This window comes from Xenopus laevis, chromosome 2S (assembly GCF_017654675.1).
Source record: "Xenopus laevis strain J_2021 chromosome 2S, Xenopus_laevis_v10.1, whole genome shotgun sequence".
In the NCBI taxonomy this organism is placed as follows: Eukaryota; Metazoa; Chordata; class Amphibia; order Anura; family Pipidae; genus Xenopus; species Xenopus laevis.
This window is the reverse complement of record NC_054374.1, coordinates 148871373-148883713: the sequence shown is the minus strand read 5'-3', so window position 1 is coordinate 148883713 and position 12341 is coordinate 148871373. Positions and strand designations below refer to the sequence as shown.

Sequence of the window (12341 nt, the reverse complement as noted above, 5' to 3'; positions counted from 1 at the left end):
CTAAAGAAATATCTCTAAACACATACAAGAAACTATTTTTACAAGTTACCCCAAGATAGGCAAGTGGAAGGAAAGGGGAACCATTTAATTCATTCTTCCAACCTCACTAGCGGGACTAAAGGTGGCCATACACAATAAGATCAGCTCGTTTGGCAAGGTCACCAAATGAGTGGGTCTTTCCGCGATATGCCCACGAACGACAGGGCGATATCGGGTTAATCCAAACATTCCGCCCTAGGGCCAAACGATCGGGTTATGCAAAGGAATTGGGCACCAATGTCATAGGGCCGCATCAACTATCTGATGGGGTCGTCGATCGCAGGAAAAATCAAACCTGCCTGATTGATTTTTGGCCAGATATATCAAAACTGCTCAAATTTGCTTAAGGTCTCCCTTCATCTCATGACAAGGCTCCAGGGAAGGTGTCAAGCAAGTACACAAGCTATCCAATACCATTCCGACCTGTTGGTCCATGGCTGCTGCACCAAGTCCTGGGATCTCAAAACAACCAATGGTTGTCATGGGATTGTGAGATTTGTCATGGAGAGTAGAGATATTGCTGATCCACAGAGACCAGAGAATCACTAAAGTGGCCTTGGCACCATTTCTGCTGTAACAAAAGCAAGCCATTCCAACTTGGCAGGGTCTGATATCAGTGTGACCACAGTACAACCCCTAAGGGATGTGCACTGGTGATACCTTGAGTACTACTCCCATGTATAATTTAGCAGACAAAAGAGTTGCCATGTTCCACAAAGGCACTGAACTGGTATAGTAGAAAACACTCATTGACACGTGAATTTACCTGCTTTTGTTTGTAAGGTGCTAGCCATGTAAAGCAATTTAGAGATATAAAAGCTCAATTACAAAGTAAGTGCAAAGTGCACTAATTGGATGCAAAAACCAGGTTATTGGGGATACCTGCTCAGTAGTACCAATTTTTGTGTGGCAAACAATTTCAAAGTGGGTATTGGTTCATTTCCAGTGCACCAATACAGACAGGGTGACAGGGATGTGCCAGTCAGAAGGTCAATTATGGTGCATTTTGAAAAGATTATCTTGAAAGGCAACTTGAAGGCCAATTAGAGTGAGAAACATAACCATTTCTGGAATAGTGGTGGTGCATTCCAACCTGTCCCATGGTAGTAAACACTGAAAGCAAAGATGTCAAGTCAATGCTCACTACCATAGGGTGTTTCAAAGTGCGTGGAACCCCAAAATTAGACACATTGGCACACCTCAGAGTGTGCCAAAAATTATAACTGGGCTTATTTGCTAATGTGGCAAATCCACCACAAGAAAGCAACCCATAGCATCAATTATCAATCAGTTTTGACAAAACTTATGCAGGTACAATAAAGAAAGAACATCTCTGATTGATTGCATTGGGAAATTTTATGGAACTAATGTGCTTAATGTTAGTAAAGTCAAAATACAAATGATCTTGCAGTAATTTGCCCTGGATCAGCTCTAACTTACCGATCAAATGGATTCTTCATGAAGCACTGTTTCCACACCATGGAAGCCACAGCTCTGGACATTAAATAGGAGTAATACTTCGCTCCGTAGCCCGCCAGGTGACTAAATCTCAGGTGCCAAGCCTGAAAGATACAAATGCACAACTGTTAGCCGTTTGTTTGCCCAGGAACGTAATTTATAGCAGTGATCAATTTTTTTAGGATTTATTGGGGCTAAATCTGGCTGTGCAGGGTGAGGCATGTGGGTGGGATGACATTATTAGTCCACTGGACAGCTGGTAAGAAAGGGGGGCCTTTCAACAGGCCCCAAAATGCTCACAAGAGTTTGCCAAGTGTTTATAGAGTGTTAAGTTTATCATAGGAAGCACATGGGGTGTTTGGGTGTTCAATATCCTTTAATAAAATCCAAACTCCGTGGATGTTGTTCTGTGGTGCTCTATCTGGGAACTTTGCTGCTCAACAGTTATATATATGACACAGGCGCTTATAGCTAAACAAGTACACACTAACCACAAGCATATGGACAAATCCACAGGCACCAATAACACCGCCCATATCAATATATATATATATATATATATATATATATATATATATATATATATATATATATACTCCAAAGCTAATGGATGGCACACACACAGCAAAATGTGCTAATACGTATTGGTTTATTCTGATCTCTGCAATAAACCACTATGTATTAGCACATTTTGCTGTGTGTGCGCCATCTGATTACCTTTGGAGTTTTGTTTGGGTGTTACTCCACCAGCAGAGTAATGCTACAGGTGCCATTAACCTAAAGGACAATTTCATCGCCTACTCTGTAGATAAAGGGGCCCATGCCAGCACACACAGTAGTACCCATACAGACACACTCTCATATCCCAACGGAAAGACACGCAGACAGCCATGTCAACACACATACACAGTGGTACCCATAGAGACACACTTCCAGATCCCAAAATACAACAGTCCATGACAACAAATGCACACACATACTGACACACACACAGGCACTTATAGCTAAACAAGTACACACTGCCCACAAGCATATGGACAAATCCGCAGGCACCAATAACACCGCCCATATCAACAAACACACAAGACTTATGGACACAGAGAAAACCAGACATAAAACCAGATGACCATGTAAGTATGATAAAGTCAGGCCACTGCAGAGCTATGAGTGTTGTTCAATGGATCATAACATCGATGATGATTTCTAAGGAAAGTAGTTAGTGTTTGCGCAACATCGTTTGAACAACAGATGGATTCTAGAGACGCATATTCCCTAAACCCTTTCCAAGCCGCCATAGAGCATTCCAAACACAAGAAAAAAATGTATCTGAAATTAACAGATTTTATTTATCAACAGAGGTTAAAATAACAGCATTTGCGCCGCTCCATTACTGAACTATACTTAAGCAACATGGTGTGCAGATGGCAATGGAACTGCTTTCCCCTGAACCAACCAATTACTTCTGTTTAAAGGAGAAATGTTAGGTTTTCACACAAATACACGGTTTTGAAATGAAACCTGTTTTGTTGTATACCCATGTGGCCATAAATGTGACCATGCACCCACCTGCCTAAGAAACTGATTTGGAAGAGGCCATCATTTCAATGCCTGGATTCTAGGTGATGCACTTAGTTAGCCAATATCTTAGTTTGATATATATATATATATATATATATATATATATATATATATATATATATATATATATATATATATATATATATATATATATATATATATATATATATATATATATATATATATATATATATATATAACGCCAATTTTGCTTGTTTTGGCTGAAGAAATTGATCTCACCTCTATTTGGTATTTCCCAGAATAATAAATGCAAGAAGAGAGGAACTTGCCACACACTCCAGGGGATGAATAAGTAGAACTGTAAAAACAGCACATTATATCTTCCATTTCATACAAGTCAACAAAGTGCATCACAATCTGCCTGAACTGGAGAAGTATTAGGTTAACACCCTATCACATTTTGGTATCCTTTGGAGCTTTTTGATCCACCGTTTGTGCCAACACTGAGGCAAGTATGAAAGTCTCTCCTATCGGGCATTACAGAAATGTTAAATAGAGATAGAATGAGCTCATTACATCTTGTGCAAAGATTATCCAAGAACAACACTACAATTCAACCACTGTCCCTGCACTGCCTACAGCAGAATGAAAAAAATGAATGATGGCAGCCTTATAGAAAGACTGGAAAACGTTCATGATTAACAAATGCTCTCCTGGATTCTCAGCTTCATTGGCAGAGTTTTACCTAAAGCCATACACCGCTGCATAGTTTTGTTCAAGCAGTGTAGCCATTCCTACTGTCCAATTATTATTGCAAATCTCAGTTTGTCCAACTTGTTCCACCAGTTGCAATTGATTGAGGTCCACTCATCTGAACAGAAAATCAGATTGGCAGCTTCCTATTCTAAGAACATAAATTGTTCTGGTAGAGGAAAAAGCAGCTGAAGCTCCCTCTCACCTGCTCAGTCTGTTACCATTAGCCAAGTGGATACATGTATGTTCTTATTTAATTAGTGCAACAGGTGTATGAGCTACAAATTATATAAAACTGACAAAAAATAGACAGAGAGCATAATTGCCAGGTGTCGAGAGACACAAAAGGAGCTTGAGATGGACATGATCAAGATCCCTGCCCCAAAGAGCTATCAACCTAAGCTGATGAAGACACATACTCTCCCTGTTCATCCGTTTCCTATTCAGGCCGATAACCCCAAAGTCAACCATTGTGTATTGCTGCCTTTAATATTTGCTCAGGACCCACCAGCAAGACATGCATTGAGAAACTACTGGTGAGTTAATTAGGGGCATAACGATAAGACATTTGCAAGTTTGAAGAGAAGGAAAAGAAAGGGAGAATGGGAAGAAACCAACGGTGGGTAGAAGTTCAGCGTTACAAGGGACTAAACAAGTGCATAGAAACTTGGAGCTACAGCACTAAAAAGCCCTTTATATACCGCAAACCTGGGCATTTTGCTTTTGGCTATTGTGCCCTATTTACAAATAAAAGCTTTTTGAATGAACAATGCTCCCAGTTTCCTTATCATTGCAAAACCGATGGCTGCAAAAGACACAATGAGAGAATTTCAGTAATACTGCATTTTTGTGGCGGATGGATTGGGCAATGCATATTCATGAGAGAGTGCAAACTAAACCCAAAACAAGGGAGGAGAATAGAACAGTGTGTCAATTCTGAATATCTACCATCCCTCAGTTATGATCCATCAGCAGAAAATACGGCTGCCTTACTGGGCCTAGAAAATTAATCTTAAATGAACAAATAACTAACGCCTACATTTGTCCTTTTTTTTTTTTTTTAAGTAGATGTTTTGTAACGCAGAGATTACATTTACCTTACAACAGTAATATCTGGTGTACTATTAACTCCCCAACAGCTAAACGTTACACAATGGAAAACATTAACGGAGATCTGCTTTATTATGCATAAAGCCAGAGAACTCAAGGACATATATGGAGGATATTAGAGCTATTTAATAACAGAAGAAAATTTCACCCAAGGGCTGATAATGTCCTACTGGGAGGTCATGTTGGTACCTGCCTTTGCTGCTGAGTAGCTGAAGTAAATCAGAGTAGATCTTATTACTCACACTGATAAATGGCACCATTCTCTCAGCACATTTCTCTTTACAAACTATTGTGTCAAAAAATAGATTAAATAACTGCAATAGTCCAAAAGGAAAAAGAAAAATTAGCACCATGTAGGATATAAGGGAAGCTTGTTGTAGGCTCAGGCAATAAAATCCCATCATAAAGGCAATTGGGGGCTATTTATTAAAGTCTGAATGCAAAAAAATGTGTTTTTTTTTCAATAAAATCCGATTTTTAGTGAAAAATCTTTAGACATTTATTATGCCCAGAGGATGGAAAAAGTCTGAATCCGAAAATCCTTCATCTCAGACCTGCCGAGGTTATATATAAATCAAAAGGAGAGGTCCTTATCCTATTTGGAAGTTTTTTGTGGTCTGCGCTGGATTTACCCCCCATAACGACTATTTCAGACAAAAATCCGAAAAACTTTTTGGGAAAAAGCCTGAAAAAAACGAGCGTTTTGGGATAAAAATGATACAATTCAGATTTTCACTTGATTTTATGGCATTTGTCCCCAATCCGATTAAATTGTGCTTTTTTGATAATAAATAAGGTCCAACCGTGGCTTCTAGTTTGGTTGGGCTTTTTTAATTTAAAAACTCAGAAAAATTGGTATTTTGATAAAGAAGGCCCTTGGAGTTGAAAAGGGGCTGCCATATTTTTTAGCAGTATCCATACAGAACTGCCATTATTTCAGCCTGTCACCGTCATCTATAGGAAAACTCTGACTTTAAAATGTGAAGAGGGATGAAGAGGGAATATTCTATGCATACAAGAACCTAGGGAAAATGGAATATGTGCCAACCTATCTGTGTTGCCAGCGCTCTCTGCAGTGAGTATAGTATATCTGCAAACGTCCAACATTTTTGTACCCAATGGTCTGGCAGATGCACTGGATTTTGGATGACTTGGAGGGCCTTGGAGGGACCTTCTGGAAAAGGAATACTTCTATGGCCTGATGTGGTCCTCATATGATGGTATGTCCCATCATTGTTTTGACTCAAAGTCAGGCAGATTTACTCTTTTACCTTTGGTTTTGAGGCAATGCAATGGATATAAGATACCTTCTGATTTTTTTTTTGATTTTTTTAAAGTTGAGGCTGCTTTTCACAACCTCTACATGACTGGAGTAGCAAAGAAATGATAATCTGACAAGGCATAAAAAACCTCATACATATATAGCTACATATGGCTTCAGGTTCAGATAACCATCACATTCTAACGTTTATAGAAGCGTAAACACAAAAATTAATCCGGGCTGTCATCACCCATTTAACCCTAACTCTCACCCATCAAACCTGTTTCCAACATTTTTTCTCTTTCTGTTCAAAACGACATAATCGTTTTCTTTAATTGCTGGAGAGAGATGTTGCATGTGAGAAAGCAAAGCAATTCCGTGCAACGACAGGAGCCTGGGTAATGATACAGCAGCTCAACTCATAATCACACAGAAATAACACAAAAATGTTCAACAAATATCAGTATGAAAAACATCAACACCTATTTCTGTATCTGCTACAGGAGGAATCTAAAGAGGAGGATTAAATGGCACACCATGATATCATATAGGAAAATATAGATTGTTTTTGAGTGTATCAAAATAAAGAATAAATTCAACATAGATCAGCACACATCTGTGGATCAGTCCCCTCCTGGCCACTGCACACTCGAGACTTTGTTATGGCACGACGTGAGTAATCCTATTGCATGTACTCTGCTTCACTATCGTGTGCCTGAATAATGCCAGGTTTTTTAAGAAGTTTGATCTTGATGAGTCCTTAGTCTGTGCAAGGTATGGAGCACAATAAGAGGGGAATGTAATCAAAGTCACAAAGAGAAAAATAATTTGCACCAATAAGACTAAAAATCCACATCTCGCAATGTAATATTGTTCCTTTAAATGTTATTGCATTGCGAATTTTAAATTTAAATTTTGCACTCTTAAAGGGCATGTAAAGTCTAAAATAGAATAAGGCTAGAAATGCTGTATTTTGTATACTAAACATAAACATAAACTTACTGCACCACAAGCCTAATCAAACAAATAATTTATGCTTTCAAAGTTGGCTACAGGGGGTCACCATTTTGTAACTTTATTAAACATCTTTGCAAGACTAAGACTGTGCACATGCTCAGAGTGGTCTGGGCTGCTTAGGGATCGTCATAAACAAAGCTGCTTGAGTTCTGCATGGCTGGGAAGTAAGGTGGGGTCTCCCCCTGCTGTTAATAAGTATGATTGTTTCCCTGCTCAGCAGTTAGGGACCGTCTGACAATTCCTATCCACAGCAGTAAATGAAGGGAGAATTTCACTGCATACAGTCAGGTTTCTTATAAAAACGGTACACATTTTTTAATTAAAGTATGTTCGAGATAGGTTTCTTTTTCATTAAAAAAAGTAAAAATGGGATTTTATTTTTTTGCCTTTACATGCCCTTTAAGAAGTGCTAGAAGGCATGGTAATATTTTGGAGCAAACATAACACTTTTTCAGTAAGAAGTTTTATTACATTTACTGTGCATTGTCGCAAACTATAAAATTCGTAAACGGTCTTCCACTGTCGGAAGTGGTCGCTAAACAGTTTCTGGGTTTGCAAAAGCTATATTAAATCTGCGCAAAGCAAAATCTGTTTGCACAAAGGTATAACTTTTCGCATTGCAAATTGTTTGTCCGTTATTGACTTTTATTACATTCCCCATAAGTAGTCTGCGTTTGGTTGCATATTAGTGTAATTACTGTATTCACTATATCCACCTATGGCCAGTCATCAAGTTAGTATAATGCTACTGTGGCATCTGCCACTAGCCCAAATAAACACACAAAAAAATATACTTTACTAATCTACAGTAGGCCAAAGCCATATTGGCTGCTAACGAAGTGGCCAGGATGGTGAAACGGTAACTGCCATTGAAACTAAACTGTAGTTGATACTTATTAATTCTTTTCTTTTTTCCCCCCTTATGATTTTTGAGCTATTCATGCTGTTTCTCAGTAATAAATTACAGATTGCTGACTCATGCTGGCATCAGCCAATTAGAACAAGCGAAATGTGTCGGTGACTCACCAAGAAAGAAAAAGTTAGATTGAGGAAGCCATAAATTTATACACAGAAGTAAGCAAAAATAAATAAATAAATAAAAACACACATTAAACATCCAGTACAATCAAGAGGATTTAATATTATAGCAATGGTTGTTATTCTTACTCATATGGAGCTGACATGGCTGGATATGGTTGTCATAAGCTGCTGGGTTTAAAGGGGTTTTTCACCTTTAAATTAACTTTATTATGACGTAGACATTGATATTCTAAGACAATTTACAATTTTTACTGTTTTTTTAGATATTTATCACTTTGTTCAGCAGCTCTCCAGTTTTGTACTTCAGCAGCTCCTGTATCTGGTTGCTAAGGTATTACTTACCCTAGCAATCAGGTAGTGGTTTGAATGAGAGGCTGGAATATAAAAAGGAGAGGGACGGAATAGAAAGAAAAGTAGTACAAAAGCCTTCATAACAATAAAATTGTAGGCATATAGAGCAATATTGTTTTGGCTGCGGGGTCAGTGACTCCCATTGAAAGCTGGAATGAGTCAGAAGAGGAGGGCTAATAATTCATAAACTATAAAATAGAAATAATGAAAACCAGTTGCAAAATTGCTGGGAATAGGCCATTCTATAACACAATAAGGGGCAGATTTATCAAGTGTCGAATAGTAATTTAGACTTCGAATATTCGAGTTTTAAGATTCACACATTCAAATTTGAATCCCCCTGTTCGAAATGGGGGGATTAAACCTTGACCCTGGAAACAGTCCTAATTCGAATATTCGCCACCTAAAACCTGCCGAGTTCATTTGGGGATGTTAATTGCCTTTCTGACATTCGAGGTTTTTTTTTTCAGGAGAAAAACTCGATTCATGAGATTCGACTTCAATGCAAATTTTCGGGTAGGATCGAATATTAGACATTCAAATTTTTTCTTAAATGACCTCCCTGTCGAATTGTAAGTATATTCGAATTAAAAAAAAAATTCACATAAATTCGACCTCTGATAAAAGTTAACTTAATGGCAAACCATCCCTTTAATAGATATTAAAAAAACGAAGGAAGCCCCAGAATGAATGATGTTTAACTGAAGCCACTCATTCCCCAGCAGCTCACACAGAAAGAAGATGATTTCAACAAGTTGGGGCTACATCACTCAGACCCGAAATTGGGGCATTTGTAGAATATGCATTGCTTCTGTTAATCCTTTAGCACTGCAAGAATAGCTGCTTATGTGGGGGGAGAGATACATTTACAGAAATAACTTGCTGCCGAGAATTTAAACACAGGCGGATCCAAAATGGCAGCCACAAGCTCCTATGCATGCATGCTATGGCAAACTCATGAAAGTGTAGGGCTTGTTTGGGTAAAACAACCATAGTGGTGGCAGAATGAGCATTGGCGAACTTACCTTTTCCTTAAACATTAGGTCCATTCATATAAATCTAATAAAGGTGTAGGATACATTATCTGGAAACCCATAAGCCAAAAAGTTCTGAATTATTCTCCAAAGACTCAATTTTATCCAAATAATCCAAATTTTTAACAATGGATTTCCTTTTTCTCTGTAGTAATACAACAGTACCTTGTACTTGATCCAAACTATGATATAATTATTCCTTACTGGAAGCCTATTGGGTTTATTTAATGTTTACATGATTTTCTAGTAGACGCAAGGTATGAAGATCCAAATTACGGAAAGATCCATTATCCAGAAAGCCCCTGGTCCCGAGCATGCTGGATAACAGGTCCCATACCTGTACTGACAAAAATAAATAAATAAAAGATTTTGGTTTGCATGACCTGTTTTTGCATAACGTTTATGTTTTTGTTAACATTTTGAGTCTCTGTGCTTTGTTTCAGGACTCAAGGCGGAAAGCTCATATACTATTTAAGGAGAATTAGAATAAAACAAGGGCATGGTAATCCAAGCATTACTTGCCCAAAATAAACTGCCGCAAGGCCCCTTACTAGAGATGTCTTTGATTTGAGAGACGGGGTTAAATAAACCAACCAAGAGACAATTTACATTTTGCAAAGATAGTATAACAAAAAGATGAAAGGTCCAATTCCCAACACTTCAGTGTTTTCTTTATGCTGTCATCAATTCATTAAGTCCGGCATGATATGTAAATATTTAGTCCTAATTTTCTTTGGGGAGAGAGGAGAGGAATTCGACATCTAATTAACCACTTAAGTGTTCCAAGACGCGATCCAGATGGGGACTGACAAGGCAATGCTTGCGTTGCTTTATAAGCATGTTATTTACTTGGTACCCACCAGAGAATCGCTCCATAGACTAAACAAACAACCCAAAATCAAACGGGGGGTGCAGTGTGAATGAAAAGCAAAACGTTTGTGGAATTGTAAGACTAGCAAAGCCAGTGAAGGAACAACATTAGCTCCTGTGTGTGAGTGTGTATATATAGTGTTTGACATACCGGATACGCGGCTGTTGTGTCTGAACACAGATCATACACAATCTGGTCATTCTGAAGAAGATATTCTGTTGTAGAACATATACACCCAAAAGATTTAAATGACAATGAAATAGATCAGATTAGAAAATGTAATCTGAACCTGAATTAAAGGGGAAATATTGCAAAAATTTAAATTTAATATAAGCTTCAACATACTGAAATAAGAAACTAATAAGAAAACCGTATCTAAAATATTATCTTCACTATTCCTCTCTCAGCATCTGTTTCTCCTCATTCTGTCTTCAATCAGAAGTTGGGTGTCAGATGAATGATTCAATATATCTTACAGAGGGGGGGCTCCTTTTGCCTAGAAGATGTATTAGAGCTCACTCTATTAAAATCCCCAGACATCATGTCTCTCTACATGCATGATTTGTGCAAAAGGCAGTTATTTTGTTGGATTTTGTTTGTACTGGAATCAGTTATTTGAGTGAGCTCCAATACCAATACCAATCTACTAGGAAAGATCTTGTAAAATATAAGGATATTATAAGTTACCGAGGAGTTTCATGACCATATAAAAACACGAGGCCGAAGGTCATGGAACTCCAAGGTAACTTCTAATATCCTCATATTTTCCAACTGGGGGTACTTTATTTATTATAATACACAAATTTCAGTGAGTCATGTGACAGAAATGACATCAGAACTCACTGTTTATAACTGATGACATCAGAACTCACGGTTTATAAGGATATAATTTACAAGCTATTCATAGCTTTTGTGTATGAAAGATGCTCAGATCAGCCCAACTTGGCTCAAGGCTAGGCATCCAAGCTGAGCAATGATCCATTTGCTCTGGAACCTGGCCAATAAAGCAGATCTTGATGGCCATCAATAAGCACTGGTAGCCAAGAAAGTCTACGAAGTGTTGTAACACAGCCGCCATAACAGAAACAACAAAGTGGGCGAAATTTAGGGAAATAAAAACACCTGCCATGCACTGTAAATGTAAGCGCTAACAACTGATGGTGTTTACATGGAACATACAGATTATACACAAAAAATACAACCGATATTAAAAGCAAAGATGACCCTACTCAGTCAGAGCTCTGCCAGTTTGTACTTACTGTTTGAGGTACATACGGTAGCCCATAAAAAGTTTCCTGCGTTTCTTTTAATATGTCAGTTGTGGAACCTTTCAAGGGGTGTACACTGTGGAAAATCTGATCTAACATTGCATAGAACACCTGCAGGGAGAAAACATCTATTTGTTAACGGAACCCATTTTATAATTTAGAAGGATTAGAGCAATTCCCTCAAATCTACTGTATTAGAAACAGAGAAACTGCTTCTCTCTAGCTGCAACTGGGCTACAACTCCCAGCAGATATCCCTGAGCTGATGAGATCTTTTATTTAATTCATAATAGGGAATGCTTCAAATCCAATATTTTGTTAGGGATTTGGCTGAATACCAACCCTATCTGCAAGGTTTGGGTTCAACCATATCCTTAGGGGCAGATTTATTCAAGTTCGAATGATAAATTTAGAATTTTCAAAATTTTGTTTTGGTCAAAACTCACAAATTCGAATTTAAAAGCACCAACTCTAATTTGAATTCGAATGTGAGATTTATCATACATCGACCCTGGAAACAGTTCCAATTCGAATATTCGCCAACTAAAACCTGCCGAGTTCATGTAGAAGTCAATGTCAGAGGTCCCTTGAACTATCTGA

General features: G+C 38.0%; 1 protein-coding gene across 1 annotated transcript in view; it reads right to left on the bottom strand.

Annotated features, from left to right (window-relative positions):
• Positions 1-12341, bottom strand: part of mipep.S (mitochondrial intermediate peptidase S homeolog) — a 57095-nt gene that overhangs the window by 12747 nt on the left and 32007 nt on the right. The window contains exons 16-17 of the mRNA XM_018248647.2: positions 11734-11853; positions 1480-1601 (exon numbers count right to left, since the gene is read on the bottom strand). Of these exons, the coding sequence (XP_018104136.1) occupies positions 1480-1601; positions 11734-11853 (242 nt within the window). The remainder of the gene's footprint in view (positions 1-1479; positions 1602-11733; positions 11854-12341) is intronic.